The 19,583-nt window shown below is 34.7% G+C and overlaps 1 protein-coding gene across 6 annotated transcripts in view; it reads right to left on the minus strand.

The window, feature by feature from the left end:
• Positions 1-3,207: 3,207 nt before the first annotated feature.
• Positions 3,208-19,583, minus strand: part of POF1B (POF1B actin binding protein) — a 135,157-nt gene continuing 118,781 nt past the window's right edge. For 4 of the 6 annotated variants that reach the window (XM_053581029.1, XM_053581030.1, XM_053581026.1 and 1 more), the window contains 2 exons: positions 8,695-8,809; positions 3,208-5,978 (listed from right to left, as the gene is read on the minus strand). In XM_053581029.1, coding sequence (XP_053437004.1) covers positions 5,973-5,978; positions 8,695-8,809 — 121 coding nt within the window. In that variant the 3' untranslated portion in view covers positions 3,208-5,972. Of the gene's footprint in view, positions 5,979-8,670; positions 8,810-19,583 lie in introns of those variants that run through there. The other 2 variants (XM_053581025.1, XM_053581031.1) reach the window with 1 other exon arrangement.

Raw genomic sequence — 19,583 nt, forward strand, 5'->3', positions numbered from 1 at the left:
ATTCAAATTTCTCTTAGGCAATTTGGTCCTTTCTTTAATGTCTTGTTGAATTTTGTTCATTGACAACTAAAGGAGCTAGGAATTTAAACAATTATGATGATTATGGCATGCATATTTCTCAAGAGTATATGTTATTTGCAAAAAAACATAATGAAACACTATAATGGTGCCCATTTTAAGACTTGAGATTTAGTATTACAGAGAAAATGAAAAGTTCTTAACCTATATAAATTACATAATCCTATGAAATGAATACATCTAATTATGTTTCCAGTATACATCCAAAAAAGAGTATTGAATTAAGTATTTGGGAAAGATTTATGCAAATGAACATAAAAATAACTTGCTATATTCAAACTAGTTATATATAGTATAACTAGTATATATACATATTACTAGGTATATATACATATTACTGTTAGTTAAGACTTTTTGTCAATTGGGTTATTAATTGTTATTTAATAGTCATTAAAAGAAAAATAAATCTATTGGCCTCACATGTTAGGCCAGTGCTTCTCAAATTTAATGTCTACAGAGATCACCAAGGGAGCTTGTTAGAACACATATTCTAATTCAGTAGTTATGTGGTGGGGACTACTCTTCTGTATTTCTATTAAGCTCCTGTGCATGGCCACCATAAACGTAATGAAGTGGTTGACAAAAGCACCCCATGTAATTCTGGCATTCTTTGTCAACTTCGCTTAAACAGATAATTGTGGTTGAGTGCACAGAGGCAATGCTTACTGAGGACATAACATTTGAGTTGAGACATGAGTGGCAAGAAAGAGCTAGTCATGAAGATCTTGTGGGAGAGCAAGGGAAGGAAACCTGCAAGTGCAAATAGCCTGAGGAAGAACAAGCTTTGGCTGGGAACTGTTTAGTGAGGGGGACTAGTAAGAGATCAGATCTGTGAAAAGTTTAAAGTGAGAAGCCATTGGGCGAATTTAAGCATGGAAGTAATATGATATGATTTACATTTTGAAGATCACTCTGGAGGCTGTGTTAAGAGGTTATTGCAGTTGTTTGTGGTTATAGTATAGTGGAAGTAAGGTAGATGGAGTTTCTTCTACTTATAAATTAGGCATAGAAAACGTAAGCCCAGGTAGAGCAGTTAAGAATTTAGCCCATGCTACCAAAAAAGTCTTAAAAATACAGATTTTACTGTCTGTCTGCTCTCCCCAGAGAGAGACAGAGGAGGAGAGGGGGGGTGAGGGAAAGGAAAAGAAAATAGTGACTAATTCTCACATAAATTGGATTTAATTTTGACCAAAGTACATTACTTGAACATTAATTTTTAATTCAACTTGTTAATATGTTGTTTAGGATATTGCATCCTCATTTATAAGTTAACATTTTTGCAATTTCCCTTTATAATAATATATTTTCTCCAATTTTAATATCAGGTGTATCCAGATGAAGTAGAATGATTATAAAGTATTTCTTTTTCTATTGTCTATAAGATTTGGCATGATCTGTTTTTTGAAATTATCTTTTTTTTTTTTTTGGCCGGGGCTGGGTTTGAACCCGCCACCTCCGGCATATGGGACCGGCGCCCTACCCGCTGAGCCACAGGCGCCGCCCATTGAAATTATCTTTTATATATTTTCTTTTTGTGGGCAGCACCTGTGGCTCAGTCGGTAAGGCACTGGCCCCGTATACCCAGGGTGGTGGGTTCAAGCCCAGCCCCAGCCGAACTGCAAGAAAAAAAAAAAATAGCCGGGTGTTGTGGTGGGTGCCTGTAGTCCCAGCTGCTCGGGAGGCTGAGGCAAGATAATCGCTTAAGCCCAGGAGTTGGAGGTTGCTGTGAGCTGTGTGATGCCATGGCACTCTACTGAGGGCCGTAAAGTGAAACTGTGTCTCTACCAAAAAAAAAAAAAAGAAATTGTCTTTTATTTTTATTAATAAATATTAGTTATCTATTTTTTGAGACTTTGGAAAAAAATAAGTTAACTGATGACTCCATACTGAACCTCAGAGTCAAAGAATTCTATGATAGACATACTTTTATCTGACAACATGAATGTTACTTTTTTTGTATTATTATTATTATTGCTCAATAAAAAAAATACACATTTTAGAGGCACAAGGCTTTTCTATTTCAGAACAGATTCTGTCTAGAAAATGTAGCTCTAAGGGGATTAATGGGATTACACCTGCAGTGCATCTTACAAGGGTATATGTGAATCCTAGTAAATGTGGAATGTAAAGGTCTTAGCAAAATAACTAAGAAAATGCTACAAAAGCTATGTTAACTAATGTGATGAAAATATGTCAAACGATCTATGAACCAAGTGTATGGTGCCTCACGATCATACTAATGTACACAGCTATGGTTTAATAAAAATAAAAAGAAAAAGAAAATGTAGCTCTACAGGTTAAAATACCTTCATAAGAAAAAAAAGTTGGTAATCACTGAAAAATTATTTTTCAAGAATAGTACAGGGTCATTTCTAAATGGCCAATGTCATATCAGGAGAGGAAAGTATTTGGGAATTGTTACCCAGGTAGGGCCCTTAAATTTAACTCTTCATGTCTCACATAAGATAACCACTAGTTTTAATTTTGAATTGCTCTTGCAGATATATTTATATCTTTAAATGTAGATAACCATATACAAAATAGAAAAATATAATGAACCTCAATAGCCATCAACCAAGTTTCAACAATTATTCATGTCCAAGCTTGTTTCATTTATATTCTTCCTCACCCTTGATTGGCTTATTTTGATGGTATTTCCTTCCCCCACTGGTATAATTTGAAGCAAATCCCATAGATCTTTGCAAGATTTATTAAAGGAAGATATAACAATTTTTAATACACCTACTTCTAGGGGGAAAGATGACTCATTTTCTATGAAGGCAGAGGAACAGCCTTTCTACTTTCTACTTTGTAAGTCTTAGTAACCTCATCTGATTCCCAGGACCTGTCATACCAGATTTCAATAGTACCCACTATCAGCATGGCTGAATCATCAGATCCCTTTGGGTAACTACATCAAAGAGCTTGTATATTCTCCCATTTTAAGAAATTAGTCTGCTTTGTTGGATCTTGGCATATATGAAACCAGGAGTATTCAAAACTGTTAGCAAACCAACTATAAAATAAAAGCATTATATTGCAAAGGCTGTTCTTTAATGTAAAGGATATCAGGAACACATATGTCAATAACAGAAAATTATTTTAATGTAGTAGGATGAGAAACAAAGATAATGAATATAAACATCTCATTGTAAGAGACTAATCCAAGATTACCAAGAATACCTATCATCTAATTATGTTACGTAACAATTCCAGTATTCCTTTATAGACTTAAAAAGAGGTGTGTTTTTATTCTGGACTAAATACTAAATTTTTTATTAAGAAAGATGCTATTGTTAATTACATTCATTTAAATATTTGCTATTTACTGTTTATACTAGCATGAACATGAAATACTTATTTTTTTCAATCAGACAAAAAAGTACTAGGAAAATCCACTAAATTTATTAGTGGTGGGGGAAATGTACCTTGTGAGGAAATATTTTCACATCATATTTACTTTCAAGAGAATTATTTTTAAAAGAAACATGTCGTCTTTGTAGATGAAAATAATGGGAAAATGGTATGAGGAAGGCTTTTTGTTAAGGTGATTTGGGTAGTGAAGTCAAATTTTCTAAAGCCTTATTATGTTCCTTTTCTACTGTCCATGTTAAGAAAAAGTAATACAGTTAATGAATGCATCATTATAAGAATAGGATGAATGCTATATGAAATGACATTTGTCACAAGTGTGTTATGAAACTTAGAAAACTAAGTTTGTAATCAAAGAGGTTCTAATTTAAAGCAAAACCCTGCATCAACTGGAGCTCGAACTAAGTTAAAATAGTCCACATCAGGAAGTTGTTTTGTTCTGTTTTCAATGAGAGCAATCATAATATCCTGATATAAATATACAACTAAGCTAAAAGTCCTTCCTGTACATTTCCTACTTGGACTTTCACAAAACACGTAACAGATAATTAACATATTTCACTTAGACACATAAACAAATTACTCTGCATGTCATTGCACAGTCTCTATTTTATTCGACAAACCTACAGCAAACAATATACTGGAATAGAAATTACATAAATAAGCATTTCTCACCTGAAATCTGTAGTATTCATAGATAAGCTGAGTGAAACTTATGAGAGGAAAATGTATTACTACTATTTCTCTTGATCTTAATCACAAATTGGAAAAGGAATAAATATTTAAATGATCATTTAAATACAGAGAACATCTCTATATCATTAAAATTTATATTAGAATTTTAAAAATTGTTAAGTACGATAAGGACCTTATTATGACCCCACTTACTATTCATGGATCAAGTGGGCCAATAAAGTGCTGACTTTGCAACTGCCCCCAAATTTTGGACATGGTCATTTTTTTAATATTTTGGAAAAATCACACCTATTCTCTTGTTCAGATTGATGGCACTTTTCTATTGTTAATAAAAACTTCCCCTTATATCATTTGTAATATGTGGGTAACAGTACACTTTGTTACATTTACATATATTAGTTAGCAGAGGAGAAACTGCTATGTTGTTCTGTGCCAAGGAAAAATTGTAAAGACTAGATAGCTTATAGATGAATACTAAAATTTTTATGACAATATTGATAGAATTATATCAAATTATGTTACAGAGCTTAACATTTTAGCCAAAGTATTAATATAAGATATTTAGCTTCATATCAAGACATATTTGAATATTTCTATAAAAGAATACTAAGAGCATTTTCTCATTTATGCTTTGATTTAGTATAGTGCCTCATCTATTCTTAAGTTTCTTACTATAATAGATAATTGTTAGAATATAATTATAAAGCATAATAGAATTTTATATGGATATTTGCAGAGATATTTCTGCAAAACTTCACTCACATATAACCCAAATATATTTGTTGCCTTAATCTACATTCTTTTACAAAGACAGAATTTTAATATTTACTAATTATTCACTTTAACCAGACAGGTGGAAATTAAGACATTTCATTCTTGCAATTTATTTAAAAGATATTTATACTCACTTTTTAAGGTTATTAGAGCCCAGTTAATTAACAAGTTTCTAAGTACATTAGATACTCTACTACAAAATATTTCTCCCAAGTAGGATACAGCTATCAAATATTTGTTGTTGCAATTTTTATTCCCAAGCCTTTATATCTATGTAATATTTCAATATTATATTTGTATACCACTATGATAAATCCTATATTCCTTCTACTCACTACTACCATATAGCATTATGTTTTTAAGGAAGTGGTTGGGCTCATTTCGGGAGGATATGCCTTGACAGAACATAATGTAGTTAGAACCAGAATAACATAATATACAATTCAGTAGATGTAGTTGCTTAAAAAGATTTATCTCACTTCCTTGCTAAATGAAATTAACCATCACCTTTGATTTAGTCATGTTTCCAAAAGGTATAAATAGCATGTAATAAAGCATTTCTTTTAGTCATAAGTGTTAATATGAGAAAAGCAAATATAGACAATGTATCTATCATGTGCTAAACTATTTTTTAATTCAGTTGTCTTTTTCTTAAAAAAAAAAAAAAACTGAACTGCACATCTAATATCAGAGAAAATATCCTAATGAAATAAATTGTAAAATCTCTACCCTAATGAATTAATTTAGTATCCAGGAAACAGCTGATGTGAAAAATAACAGGTTATGTTCTACAGTATCTGTAATCAAAGTTTAAACAAGCATGACCCTCTCTTAGTTTATATGTTGTTATATTGAATACACAGATGTTATAGAAAGGATTCAGGTCTCATAAATGGCTGGAGAAACAGTCATCTGCAGAACTAATTCATTAGATTTGTTGAGAAGTAGCATGGTTCAAATTTTGATTGGCATTTGGTGATGGAAAAATAACAAAATATTAATGCAGACACAAAAAATCCTCCTTTGAGTTGTATACTTTAAAGTGAATTCATTCATGGCTAGAAAAGAAAAAAATTATCTTACAACTGGTTTTTAATTTAAGACATTGTTATTACATGTACATAGTTACAGAAAATTATTTAAATTGACATGTATAAAACCGAGTGGTATGCATTCAACTTTTGTTTACTATTTTATATACATATTTAATGGAACAGTGATTTACCTAATTTTAGTCAAGGTATATATTTCACATAACTTTAAGCAGAAGGGAAGGAGGATTGAGTTGATTTCCTCCTTAGTGTCATATTTAGAGGTTAAATATTCCCAAATCTCTGTTAATAAATATGGGTCTATCATCTATGAACTTAAATACATTTTGAACTTCCTATCAGTGTCTATACTCCCTTCAGACTCCTATCAAGTTTGATGTTTATTGATGCATATTTTTTATGAAAAGACAAATAATAGCACTGGTTCTATAGACTCTTCAGCAGTACTCATACTGTTGCCAACTCTGGGGTACCCATGGTAAGTAGCTCCAGTTGCTTCTCAGTATTCATTTTTATTATCAAATTAGTAATAAGTAATTTTCAACAAATTACTGACCTAAGAGAAACAGCATATATCAAAGCTCAAATTATTCAGTTATTCTTATTTTGGGATTATTAAACATTGGTTGCTTACATTAAAACAACCATATTTACAAGGCTGATAGCTTAGTTGTATTTAAAGAAGGGATAAGAAATTTCTGATTTTTTTTTACTCAAATATTTGAGCTAGTTTGACCAAAATACGTTTTTATATTTTAATTATTGTGAGTACTTTTCAAAATGAATTATTTGACAGAGGCTTCATTTTATTAACTATGCATCTGAAGTATAATTTTAAAATTTCTTCAAAAGGTTCTACAGTCTCTTTGGTTGATATTTATATATCTATCTATTGGTCATATAATATTCATAAGCATCTAAGACTTCTATTGAAATATTATAAACATGTAGAAAAAAATGGTCATACTACAAGCATTCAACTAAATGAACTTTCCCAAACTGAACATGCATATGCAACTATTATCCAGATAAAGAAATAGTGCATTATTAATACCTTCTAGAAGCCCTCCTTGTGCTCCCTTGCAATCAGTTATACCTCCCCAGGAATAATCTCTTCTTTACTTCAATAACTGTAGTTAGTTTTGCCTAATTTTAGTACCTAAGATGATTAACATATGGGAAATTCTAATATAAAAAAATCAAAAGTTTTCATTTTCACAATGTTTTAAGTTAGATTCTGTATGATTTAAGAGCTTAGATTCTCATTCTTTTTTCTGTCTATTGAACTTGAGGATACATCATACATTCCTATGATCACTATCAGTGGATTACTATTAGAATTTCTTACAGTAGTGCAGGAGTATATAATTAGGAAAAATAACTCAAGAACATTCTATTTTGTTAGAAGAGTGTCTCAACCTCAGTGCTATTAACACTTTGGGCTAGATAATTCTTTGTTTTGGAGGACTGTCTTGCACAATGTATAGTATGTTTAGCACCATCCTTGGCCTTTACCCACTAGATGTCAATAATACTCAAACACTTGGTAATTTCTCCAGACAGTGCTAAATATCTTGAAGGTGGTAGAATTGCCCCTGGAGAAAAAAAAAAATGTGCTAGGGAATATACATATACTGTATATAGTCAGCTCTCCATGTCCATGTCTTCTGTACCCGTAGATAACCCAGAAGATGAAAACCAACCACAAATGAATAATATCTGGGTAAAATTTGTGTCTGTACTCAACATGTACAGATTTATTTTCTTGTCATTATTCCCCAAACAGTACAATAATAACTACTAAGTATGTGCGTAACATTCACATTGTGGTAGCTATTGTAAGTAATCTAGAGATGATTCAAAGTATATGCAAGGGTTTGCATAGATTATATACAAATGCTATGCTATACCATTTTACACAGGGACATGATTATCTGCAGATATTGATTTCATGGATATTGAGAGGCAACTGTGTCTCCCCTGTTTCATGATCGCTACTTTAAAGGTTAATAAGTCAAAAAGTAAAAGTTTTAGGAAAGTAGCTTTCAGTCCTTCATAAGAAGAAAGTTAATCCTTAGCAATGGACTGGACCATTTAGAAAACTGCTAGGGTTCATATCACCTGGTCATCGTGGAGGATGTTTTAGAAGGAAGGGTAGATATTATAGTACCTTAAATACAACATGCTCTTCAGCAGCCTCATTATTACTGTGGAATTTAAAGCTGGAGTATCTATCTTATAATCTAGTGGGAAAAAAATGCCTCTTCTTTTAAAATCCTAAAAAATATAATCCCACAGTAATAATAACCACATTCAAGATTATATAAGACAAATTCTATTAAAACATGCATCTCTCTACCTCCACTTCCCTTCATTATTGTATAAGACATTTGCTACCTGTTTTAGAAAAAGGGAAACTTTTTTTTAGAAAATTTGAATGGAATCAGTTCAGTAACTCCTGAGATATGCAAGGAAATAAAATTAAGATACTGCTAATCTTTCTCTTTAGGGTAAAAATCCTAACTTACTATAGTTTAAATAATCAGTTATATTACCTTATGTCTGAATCTTTCCAGAGTTCCTTAATTCCCACTATGGAAATGTTGAAAATCTTGAGAAAAAAAATACTCAAGGTTTTTAGTTCTTTTGATATTTTACCTTAATTTATAAAGGCAGTTAAGAAATAGCCAAAATAGGCCTAAAAATGCCCAAGTGAACTTACACAACTCCATTTGTCTTCTGTTTTCTCAATGACAATAGTCCGTGTGTCACTACCTGGTGGTATATATTCATAGTCATCACACAGAAGGCCCAGGATTGGATATTGTGTCCTGTATCTATACACAAGAAAAGAGTTGGTTTATACATTAAAACATAGGCTTCATGAGAAAATAAACATAGGTTTATAGGCTGCATGAGAAAATAACTTATTCATTTTTTTTTTGTCTTTTTAGAGATTCCTTTTTATTTCTTATGAATGGGTTTATTTTTTATTTATTTATTTTTTATTAAATCATAGCTGTGTACATTGATATGATCATATGGCATCATTCACTAGCTTCAGAGACCGTTTGACATACTTTCATCACACTGGTTAACATAGCCTTCCTGGCATTCTCTCAGTTACTGTGCCAAGACACTTACCTTCTACATTTAGGGGATTTGTGGGATTACACCAGCAGTGCATCTTACAAAGGTATATGTGAAACTTGGTAAATGTGGAATATAAGTGTCTTATTCATTTTTTGTTGTTTCTAGTTTGATTGCCCTTATTAACCCAGGTTAGCTCTGAATGACTTAATTGTTTTTAAAAGAAAATCCCCTTTAATTGGACAAAGATTTACTACAATTATTATCTAGAAAATAAAGGGAAGAGACTTCTGCTTCTGGCTCTGATGGACCACTGGCAGCACAAGACAGTGTTCTTAAAGAAGGAAAACAAATGACAAGTGGCTTGCTCACTACCTGAAGAGATTTTCTTGGTTACAGGATAGGGAAAAGAAAGCCAAACAGATTCTAGCAGTTTCATCAAGTTGAGATGACCGTGGTTAGAGTAAATTTAGTCAAAGGAAGCTAGAATGTGTGGGGCAGAATACCAGATAGGAGAAAGCTACATAGATTAAGAAAGGTCAGGACATATATATAGACTTCCTCAGGAGTCTTGGGTAAATACTGATCAGTATACTCAGGAAGGAAGCTATCAAGACTGAGGAAAGAACTCCTGGAAAGGAACAGTCTGGCAATCTTTGGAGCTCACATAGGGATGGTAATACTTTGTGTTCCATACTGAGAGTGGAAAAATTTCCTAATATAGGTGGCATCAGATAGATACCACAGGAGAGTATTCCCTTAGCAGCAGGATGAAAGTAGCCTTGGATTGCAGGTTGTTCCTGCAAGAGTTTAAAAGCAAGGCTTAAATATATTAAATTGTTTCCAAGTACTTAACTACTTGAAAACAAAACCCCAAATATTTAAGTAATACCAAAAAAAAAAAAAAAATCAAAACTTTATGTAAAATTATAATATCTCTCTCAATAAAAAGTTAGTATTCATGAGGGTAGTACCTGTGGCTCTAAGGAGTAGGGTCATATGCCAGAGGTAGTGGGTTCAAACCCAGCCCCGGCCAAAAACTGCAAAAAAAGAAAAAGTTAGTATTCATGTAATCAAACAGGAAGATATTATTAACAGTGAAGAGAAAAATGAATTAGTAGAAATAGACCAAGAAAAAACACTGGTAAAAAAAAATGAGTAGGCAAAGATACATTTCTTAGAAACAAAATATTTATGTTCAAGAAGTTAGAGGAAATCAGGATCTCAATGAGTAGAGAAATGAAGGATATAAAAAGGATCCGTGCTGGACTTCCAAAGATGAAAAAATATATTAGATGGGATTAACAGCAGATTAGATGCTGCAGGAGAAAAGACTAGTACATTTGAAGACATAAAAAAATTCAAAATAAAACATAAAGAAAAAAGACAAAAAATTGTACATAGCATAAGTGATATGTGGAAGATATGAAGTGATCTTCCTTATTTATGTATAATTGAGATCCTGAAGGATTGGCAAGAAGACAAAAATAATTGAAGAAATAACCAAATTATTTCCAAATTTGATGAAAAGCTATAAACACATATCCAAGATTCTCTGAACCTCAAGGAGACTAAACATGAAGAAAACTACAAAGAGGTACATCTTTATAAAATTGCTGAAAACCTATTGTAGATAATCTTTAAAATATTAAAATAAAAAAGAACATTACTCAAAGAACAAAAATAGTAAGACAACCAGAAAATTTCTCAGGAATAATGAAAGTCAGCAGACAGTAAAATCAGACTTTTAAATTCCTTAAAAAAAAAAAAAAACCTACCAGATTACTAGTTTATTCACAGCAAATAATATTTTTGAAGTAATGAAGACAAAATACTGTTTTCAGACATAAAAAGCTAAGAGCAGTCTTCACCAGAAAAGCAATGTGATAACAAATATTAAAGAAGTCCTTAAGACAGAGGGAAAATGATAAAAGATAAAAATGTGAATCTAAGCAAACGAATCCATAGGACCAGAAAAGGTAAATATTCAGGCAAGTTTACAACATTGTTTTTCTTATTGTTAATATTTCTTTAAAAGATAATTGAAGATAATTGTTGAAATAACAAATAATAATGTATTTGAGGGATATATATATATATATATATATATATATATAGCAAATAGATCATGAAGGGGAAATGGAAGTTTACTAACCTAAAGTTACATGTGATGGTGTGTATTATGTAAAGGTAGACTCAAAGAATAATACTGTAAGCTCTATTGCAATCATAAAAGGAAGTATATCTAAATAACAAATAAAATACATGAAATGCAATCATGAAAAAATAATCCTAAGGAAGAGAGTAAAAGGGGAGCAAAGGAAATATGGAATAGAATGAAAACAAATGGCATGATGATAAATTTAAATTCAATTTTAGATAACCACATTAAATATCTAAGATCTAAACACTCCAATTAAAAGGAAAAGATTATTAAATTATATCAAAATTCAAGACCCAATTATATATGCTATTTATAAATACAAACCATATGCCATAACACTTTAAATACAATGAAACTAATAAAGTAAAAGGAGAGGAACACATATACATGCAATCTCTAAGCCAAAGAAAGCTAGAATGGTTATATTGATATCAGATGAAGTAGCTTTCAAATCTAGTAGCATTTGTACACAGAAAAAGGACTAATGATAAAGGCATCAGTTCATCAACAACATGTAGCAATCCTAAATGTTCATCAATAGAACATAACACTCAAAACAGAAATTCAAAATATGTGAAACAATTGATAGAACTGAAAGGAAAAAAATATATACAACTAGAATTCAAGATTTTGGATTACCTTTCAAGATAGTTGCTATAAGAAGTAGAAAGAAAATAAGTGAAAGTAAACAACACTATTAACCAAATTGATCAAAATGACATTTATAAAAGTCTACCCGTCAATAACAATGCACATTCTATTTTCCAGAACATATGGAACATTTACCAGAAGAATTCGTATTCTGAGCCACAAAACAAGTTTCAATAAATAGAAAATTATTGAAATTATATATAAAGTATGTTCTCTGACCATAATAAAAAAATTAGCAATCATCAACAGAAGGATATTTGGAAAATTCCCAACTATTTCAGAACTTGACCAAAATGTATGCACCTCCACAATACTCTGAAACAATTAATGAATGAATAAATAAATAACATTTTAAATAACTCACGGATCAATGTATAAATGAAAAAGAAATAAAAAAATACTAGAAAATAAAAACACAACTTATCAAAATTTTGGGATACAGCTAACATAGTACTTAAGTGGAATTTTATAGCAGTAAAAACTTATATTAGAAAAGAATGGTCTGAAATTAATGGCATATATGCCTAAGCTTAGAAACTGGAAAAAAGAGAATAAGTGGAAAAATAACATAAGAAAAAAATAAACATATAAGAAGAAATTAGTGAAATATAAAACAGGGAAACAGTAGAGGAAAATAAGTTAAATGGAAAATATTTTCTTTGAGAATATCACTAAAATTTCTATAGCTCTAGCCAGATGGATTACCAAAGAAAGAGAGAACATACACAATTTATAAGTATCAAGAAAAAGAGGAGTATCACTATAGATCCTACAATCTTTGAAAGCGTAACAAAGGAATATTATACCAAAAAACTTGATAACCTAGGTGAAATGCATAAATTCATTGAGAGATACAAACTATAAAAGCTTATGCAAAAAGAAATAGATAATCCGAACTATAAGACAACTTTAAAAATTGAATTTGCAATCAGATACTTTCACACAATGTAATCTCCAGCCCAGTATAGCTTCGCTAGTTAGTAAAAATTTAACAAAGAAATGATAGTAATTATTATAAACTTTTCCAGAAAATAAAATAGTAGTACATACTTCTCGACTCATTCTATGAGTCCCAGTAGTGCCACACCAGTGGACTCAGTAGAGATAGAATCTGTGTGCCCAAGGGAGGGACAATCAAGTGATTATGAGACTTTGCACTGGAACTCAAGGCTGCCCCATCACAAGGGAACACAGTACAGGCAGAATAATGCAGGTTCCCATAGAGGGAGTATTTAGAATCAACCTCGCCAGGTGCCTCCTCTATCCCAAAACCTGAGTTCCACCCCACAACCAGCTGACAAAAAGTGGCCTGTGGGCTGGAATACATTCCTAAGGTAGTCAAACTACAAGGGATGCAGTCCTTGGGCAATTCTAGTGGCTATGCTGGCTCAGAGACAGTGGACATGGAATGTACATGACACAGAGAGACACCAGAAGCTGGAGCAAAGCCAGTGCCTATGTCAACCCTATTCCAACTCTAGACAGTGTAGCTCAGAAAAACTCTTCTTCCACTTGGGGAAAGGAAAGAGTTCAGAGTTCTTTGCTTTGCAACTAGGTCATGAGCTCAAGCAGACTCACGAGGTCCCTAAATTCAGGTCTTAGTTTATTGATGGCATTGCTACATTCAACCTGTCCCATAGGGAAACACCCTACCAAGAAGGGAAGAAAGATTCACCACATACTGACTAGAGAGCCTTAGGGCTTTGAATAAACATCAAAGGCAGCCAGACAACAGTCATCCTGGGCTTTGAATGAGACTGGGCTAGCTTTAGATGTCAGCTGAAGTAGTAATAGCTGCAGTGGAAATGGAGTAGTGCCCACATCACTCCTCCCCTAACTCCAACATCCCAGCACAGAGAATAAGGGGAAAGAATAAACAACTTTCCCTAGTAATTCAAGGAATTCTTCCATATCTTACCCAAGTCCACTAAAGCAGTAACACCAGGAGTCTACAAAAATCACAGCATTGATGGGTTTAGGGTGTCCCCAGCACTGATATAGCTATCGTGTCCAAAATACTAGATCACAAAACTAAATTTCTTATGAATATCTGGAAAGCCTCAAGAAGGATGTCAAAAATTAAAATAAATACTTAACTCTTCAGTACTCAGACATTAAGGAATATCCACAAGAATCAAGAACACCCAGGAAGGCTTGGTGCCTGTGGCTCAAGCGGCTAAGGTGCCAGACACATACACCTGAGCCGGCAGGTTTGATCCAGACCAGCCCGCCAAACAACAATGACAAAAATAGTCAGGTGTTGTGGCAGGCGCCTGTAGTCCTAGCTACTTGGGAGGTGGAGGCAGGAAAATCGCTTGAGCCCAGGAGTTGGAGGTTGCTGTAAGCTGTGATGCCACGGCACTCTACCCAGGAAAACAGCTTGAGGCTCTGTATCAAAAAACAAAACAAAACCAAAAAAAAAAAAAAAAAAAACCACCCAGGAAAACATGACCTCACCAAATGAGCTAACTAAGGTACTAGTGAACAATCCCAGAGCGATGGAGATAGGTAAACTTCAGAAACCTATCAAAGAAGTTTAACAAAGAGATTAATTTTTTAAAAAAATCAAGCAGACATTTTAATACTGATGCATTCAATTGACAAACTGAAAAATGGATCAAAGTCTCTTAATGGAAGAGTTGATCAAGCAGAAGAAAGAATTAATGAGCAGGAAGGCACACTATTTGAAATACAAAGGCAAAAGAGGAAAAAAAAATAGAATGAAAAGGAAAATGAGGCTCAGCTCCAAGATGGCAGTAAGATCAGGGTGATGGGACTCCAGCCACTTCTTACTGGACTGTCTGGTCCAGAATCATCATTGTGAGGGAACACTGAGAAAGCAAGGGACTCCAGGAACCAAGGAAGTCAGGAGCAGAGGAAAACCTGCACAGGAAGTGTGTGTGAGGGAGTCGGGTGTCCCAAGGACAAAGCCTACACATGGAATCCCTGAGGGATCAATCCTGAGGTGAGTCTCCCCCTCCCCACCACAGCACTCCATAGGTGCCGACTGGGGACTGGACTGAACTCTGGGAGGGTCCATCCACCCCATGGGGAATGGGGTGAAATGAGCAGGATCTGAGATCCTTTTGGTCTCCAGGGTGCACACAGAAAGGAGTCCATTGGTAAAGGGCTGGAGACGGGCAAGGCATTTTATGCTTTTTGAACTTAAAAGCTTACTGGAACAATGTTGCGTGGGCCCAGGTGACAAACAATCTTGAATGGCACCTGGAAGGTAAGTTTGAACTCCAGGACTGCTTGGCAGAAGGCCAGCAGCCAGGGCTCCGTTACTGTAGGAGAGGTAGTTGCAGGGGAAGAACAGTTTCCAGGGGTCCAGCGCTTGACTAGCTCTGAGCTTTGCCTGCACCGTTGGACTGACTCCTATGGAGACACAGGTCAGTTGGGCAGATCAAGCCAACTGCACCTACCCCTTTGTGGTCTCAGAGAATTGTTTGGAGTGTTGAGGCATGTCTCCCATGAAGTCTGGCTTAAGTTCTGGCCCCTAACCCTATGGAGATTGAAGGCTTGTGCCCCAACCCCATTCAGATTAAAATCAAATAAACCAGGAAAATAAGACTAAGTCTCCAGGGCAACTACCCTGTTTCCCCCAAAATAAAACAGTGTCTTATATTAATTTTTGCTTCCAAAGATGCTCTAGGTCTTATTTTCAGGGGATGTCTTATTTTTCCATGAAGAAGAATACGGTACACATTTATTGTTCACCGCGACCCGTCCACTCTGATCCTCCTGTTCTTCTACAGGCATCTGAAAAAGTCTCCTCCTCTCTCCTGCCCGGCGCTCACAGCTCACTCGGACCTCCGGCTCTGACTCCACACAGCAGTGACGTCAGGACTCCGCTTAACATCACTGTTTGCTAGATGCCAGTAGGGGTGGCCCTAGCAACCAGTTTAACATAAATTAATTTTCATTCCGAGACAGAGCCTGGGGGAGGGCCTTATTTTCCGTGGGATGCCTTATATTTCACCCAGAAGGAAACCTGTAAGTAGGTCTTATTTTCGGAGGATGTTTTATTTTTGGGGAAACAGGGTAGGTAGTAACTTCCTGCCCCCATCACACAGCAGAATCGTCATGCTTTTGTTGTTGTTGTTCATTTCCTAACCCTGCAGCGCCTCCTGGTGTCCAGGCAATATATTGCCATATACATAGGTTCTCTTTTCGTAGTGCTCCCTGGTGTCCAAGCAATATATCGATTTATATTTTTTTTAGTTTTTGATTTTTTCCCCTTTTTTCTTTCGTTTTTTTTTTTTTTTGTATCAAGGTCTTTCTGTTATGGGTGTTCTTGTCCTTTTTCTTCCTTTTTTCATTTGTCTCCTATGTTCTTTCTTTTTGTAGCTTTCCCCCCCACCTTTCCCTCATAAATCTCTCAAGCAACAACCAAAAAATCCTTTTTGCATTCCTACTAGCAGTGCAAAAGTGTTCCCTTTTCTCCACATCCGTGCCAAAATCTCTGGTCTTGGGATTTCGTGATATAGGCTAGTCTCACTGGAGTTAGATAGTATCTCAAAGTAGTTTTGATTTGCATTTCTCTGATGATTAAAGATGATGAGCATTTTTTCACATGTCTGAAGGCCATGTGCCTGTCTTCTTCAGAGAAGTTTCTCTTCAAATCTCTTGCCCAGCCTGTGATGGGATCTCTTGTTCTATTCTTGCTAATGCATTTGAGTTCTCTGTGGATTCTGGTTATTAAACCTTTGTCAGAGATATAACCTGCAAATATCTTCTCGCATTCTGAGGGCTGTTTGCTTGCTTTACTTACTGTGTTCTTGGCTGTGCAGAAGCTTTTTAGTTTGATCAAGTCCCAGTAGTGTATTTTTGAAGCTGCTTCAATTGCCCGGGGGAGTCCTCCTCATAAAATACTCACCCAGACAGATTTCTTCAAGGGTTTTCCCTGCACTCTCCTCTAGTATTTTTATAGTTTCATGTCTTAAGTTTAAATCTTTGATCCACATTCCTTTTGGAAAGAGATATGGAGAACACTTAGAGATCTAAAAATAGATCTGCCATTCAATCCTGTAATCCCTCTACTGGGCATATACCCAGAAGACCAAAAGTCACATCATAACAAAGATATTTGTACCAGAATGTTTATTGCAGCCCAATTCATAATTGTTAAGTCATGGAAGAAGCCCAAGTGCCCATCAATCCACGAATGGATTAATAAATTGTGATATATGTACACCATGGAATATTATGCAGCCTTAAAGAAAGATGGAGACTTTACCTCTTTCATGTTTACATGGATGGAGCTGGAACATATTCTTCTTAGTAAAGTATCTCAAGAATGGAAGAAAAAGTACCCAATGTACTCAGCCCTACAATGAAACTAATTTAGGGTTTTCACATGAAAGCTATAACCCAGTTACAACCTAAGAATAGGGGGAAAGGGGAAAGGGAGGGTAGGGAGGGGGAAGTTGGGTAGAGAGAAGGGGATTGGTGGGATTACACCAGCGGTGCATTTTACAATGGTATATGTGAAACTTGGTAAATGGTCTGTGAAGCTAGTGAATGATGCCCCATGACTATATCAATGTACACAGCTATGATTTAATAAAAAAATAAAAAATAAAAATAAAAACAAAAAATCCTTTTTTATTTTTGTGATTTGTTTTGCTCCATTTTGTTCTATATTTTATTTCTAGGACAGAGACTTGCTTTGAGAAGGCCTGTGTTGGGATTCCAAGGCATTGGCATGGCTCACAAAGGCCTCAAATGCCTGAGCTTTGGCGTCTCTCTAGTTTTGGACTCTGAAGGGATAATATTGGTAGGTCCCTGCCATGAGATGTGACTGATTTATTTCTATATATGGTGATGGTAGGATCTTGTTCTTGGTCAGCCTCATAAGGAACTCTTGACCTCAGGGTACCCACCCACCCTGGCTTCCCAGAGTACTAGAATTGCAGGTGTGGGTCACTGCACCCTACACAAAGCCATTAATATTCGTGTTTTCTTCTGTCTTGCTTTCTTTTCATTTTTTCTTAACCTTTTTCCTTTTACTTTTCTTTCTGTCCTCCCTTTGCACTGTTTTCAGTGGATTTTATCCCCGGGATGCAGGTTGGTTCAACATATGTAAATCCGTTAATGTAATTCACCACATAAATAACATCAAAAATAAGCACCATATGATTTTCTCAATTAATGCAGAAAAGGCTTTTGACAAATTGTAGCATATTTTCTGACAAAAGCACTTAAGAAACTATGCATAGGTTGGAAACTTATTTTTTTTCATTTCTTTCTTTCTTTTTTTTTTAGACTGAGTCTCACTATGTGACCCTCAGTAGAGTACCCTAGTGTCACAGCTCACAGCAACCTCAAACTCTTGGGCTTAAGTGATTCTTTTACCTCAGCCTCCCAAGTAGCTGGCACTACAGGTACCTGCCACAATACCTGGCTATTTTTTGTTTTAGTTGTCATTGTTGTTTAGCTGGCCCAGGCTCAGTTTGAATCTGCCACACTTGGTGTATGTGGCTGGTGCCATAAACACTGTGCTATAGGTGCAAAGCCAGGTTGGAAATTTCTTAAACTGATAGAAGCAATCTACAACAAACACACAGCCAATATAATATAGAATGTAGTAGAACTGAAAGCATTTACACTTAGAACTGGAATTAGACAAGGATGCCCACTATGACCACTGCTATTAAGCACAGTGCTGAAAGTCTTATCTGGTGAAGTCAAGCAAGAGAAAATCTCTCCCTTTTGTCCCTATACCAGAAGACCACTACAACCTACAAGCACAGAGACAAAGAAAATTAAGGGGAAGGAGAAAGTGAGGGATAAAGTACGGTAAAGGAGTGCACAAGAACAAAACACATACAAGGAAACAACAAGAAAATTCTGGTGACATGAAGCACCAGAACAAATCAACAACCCTCTCACCCCCAGGGATCATTAGGCAACTACTACAGAGGATCCCACCTATAAAGAAATTGTGCAAATAAGAGAAAGAGATTTAGAGTATGACTGGGTAAAATGATGAAGGGAATTAAAGGAAAAGTGGACAACAACCCAAAGGATATTCAAAAGATCCGAAGAAAAGAATGAAAGACATGATAAAAATTAGAAGGGATATCTAGAAGCTTAAGGAATTGAAAAAGAGTAGAGTTGATATTCTCTACTGCACCTTTCCCTTTCTCTTGAGAAAGAATCTCAGAGCTAGAGGTTAAGGCTCTTGAATAAACTCAGTTATTTAAAGAAGCAGAAAAGAAGAGAGGAAAAGCAAAACAATCTCTTAGAGAATTAGGGGACATCATTAAATGTGCAAACATACAAATTATAGGTATTCCTGAAGGAGTAGAATTGTGACCCAAAAGTGTGGAATCCCTACTAGAAAATGTCAAAACTAAAAATTTCCCAAGCATCACCAAAAATTCTGACATACTCCTTTTACATGGATATCGAACCCTAGTTCATCTCAATATAAACAGAGCATTTTCTAGACACATTGTACTGAACATGGACAAGGTCAAAATGAAAGGGAAAATTCTACAAGCAGCCGGGATTGAGCACCAGCTGACTTTCAGGGGAAGATTCATCAGAGGATAGTTGAATTTGCAGTTGAAATTTTATAAGCCAGAAGAGATTGGGTTTGGACTTTCAACTTTATCAAACAAAATTGCATCCAGCCTAGGATCCTGTATCTTGCCAAACTAAATTTCCTATTTGGTGAAGAAATTAAATCTTTTCCTTAC

Source organism: Nycticebus coucang, chromosome X, assembly GCF_027406575.1.
Source record: "Nycticebus coucang isolate mNycCou1 chromosome X, mNycCou1.pri, whole genome shotgun sequence".
In the NCBI taxonomy this organism is placed as follows: Eukaryota; Metazoa; Chordata; class Mammalia; order Primates; family Lorisidae; genus Nycticebus; species Nycticebus coucang.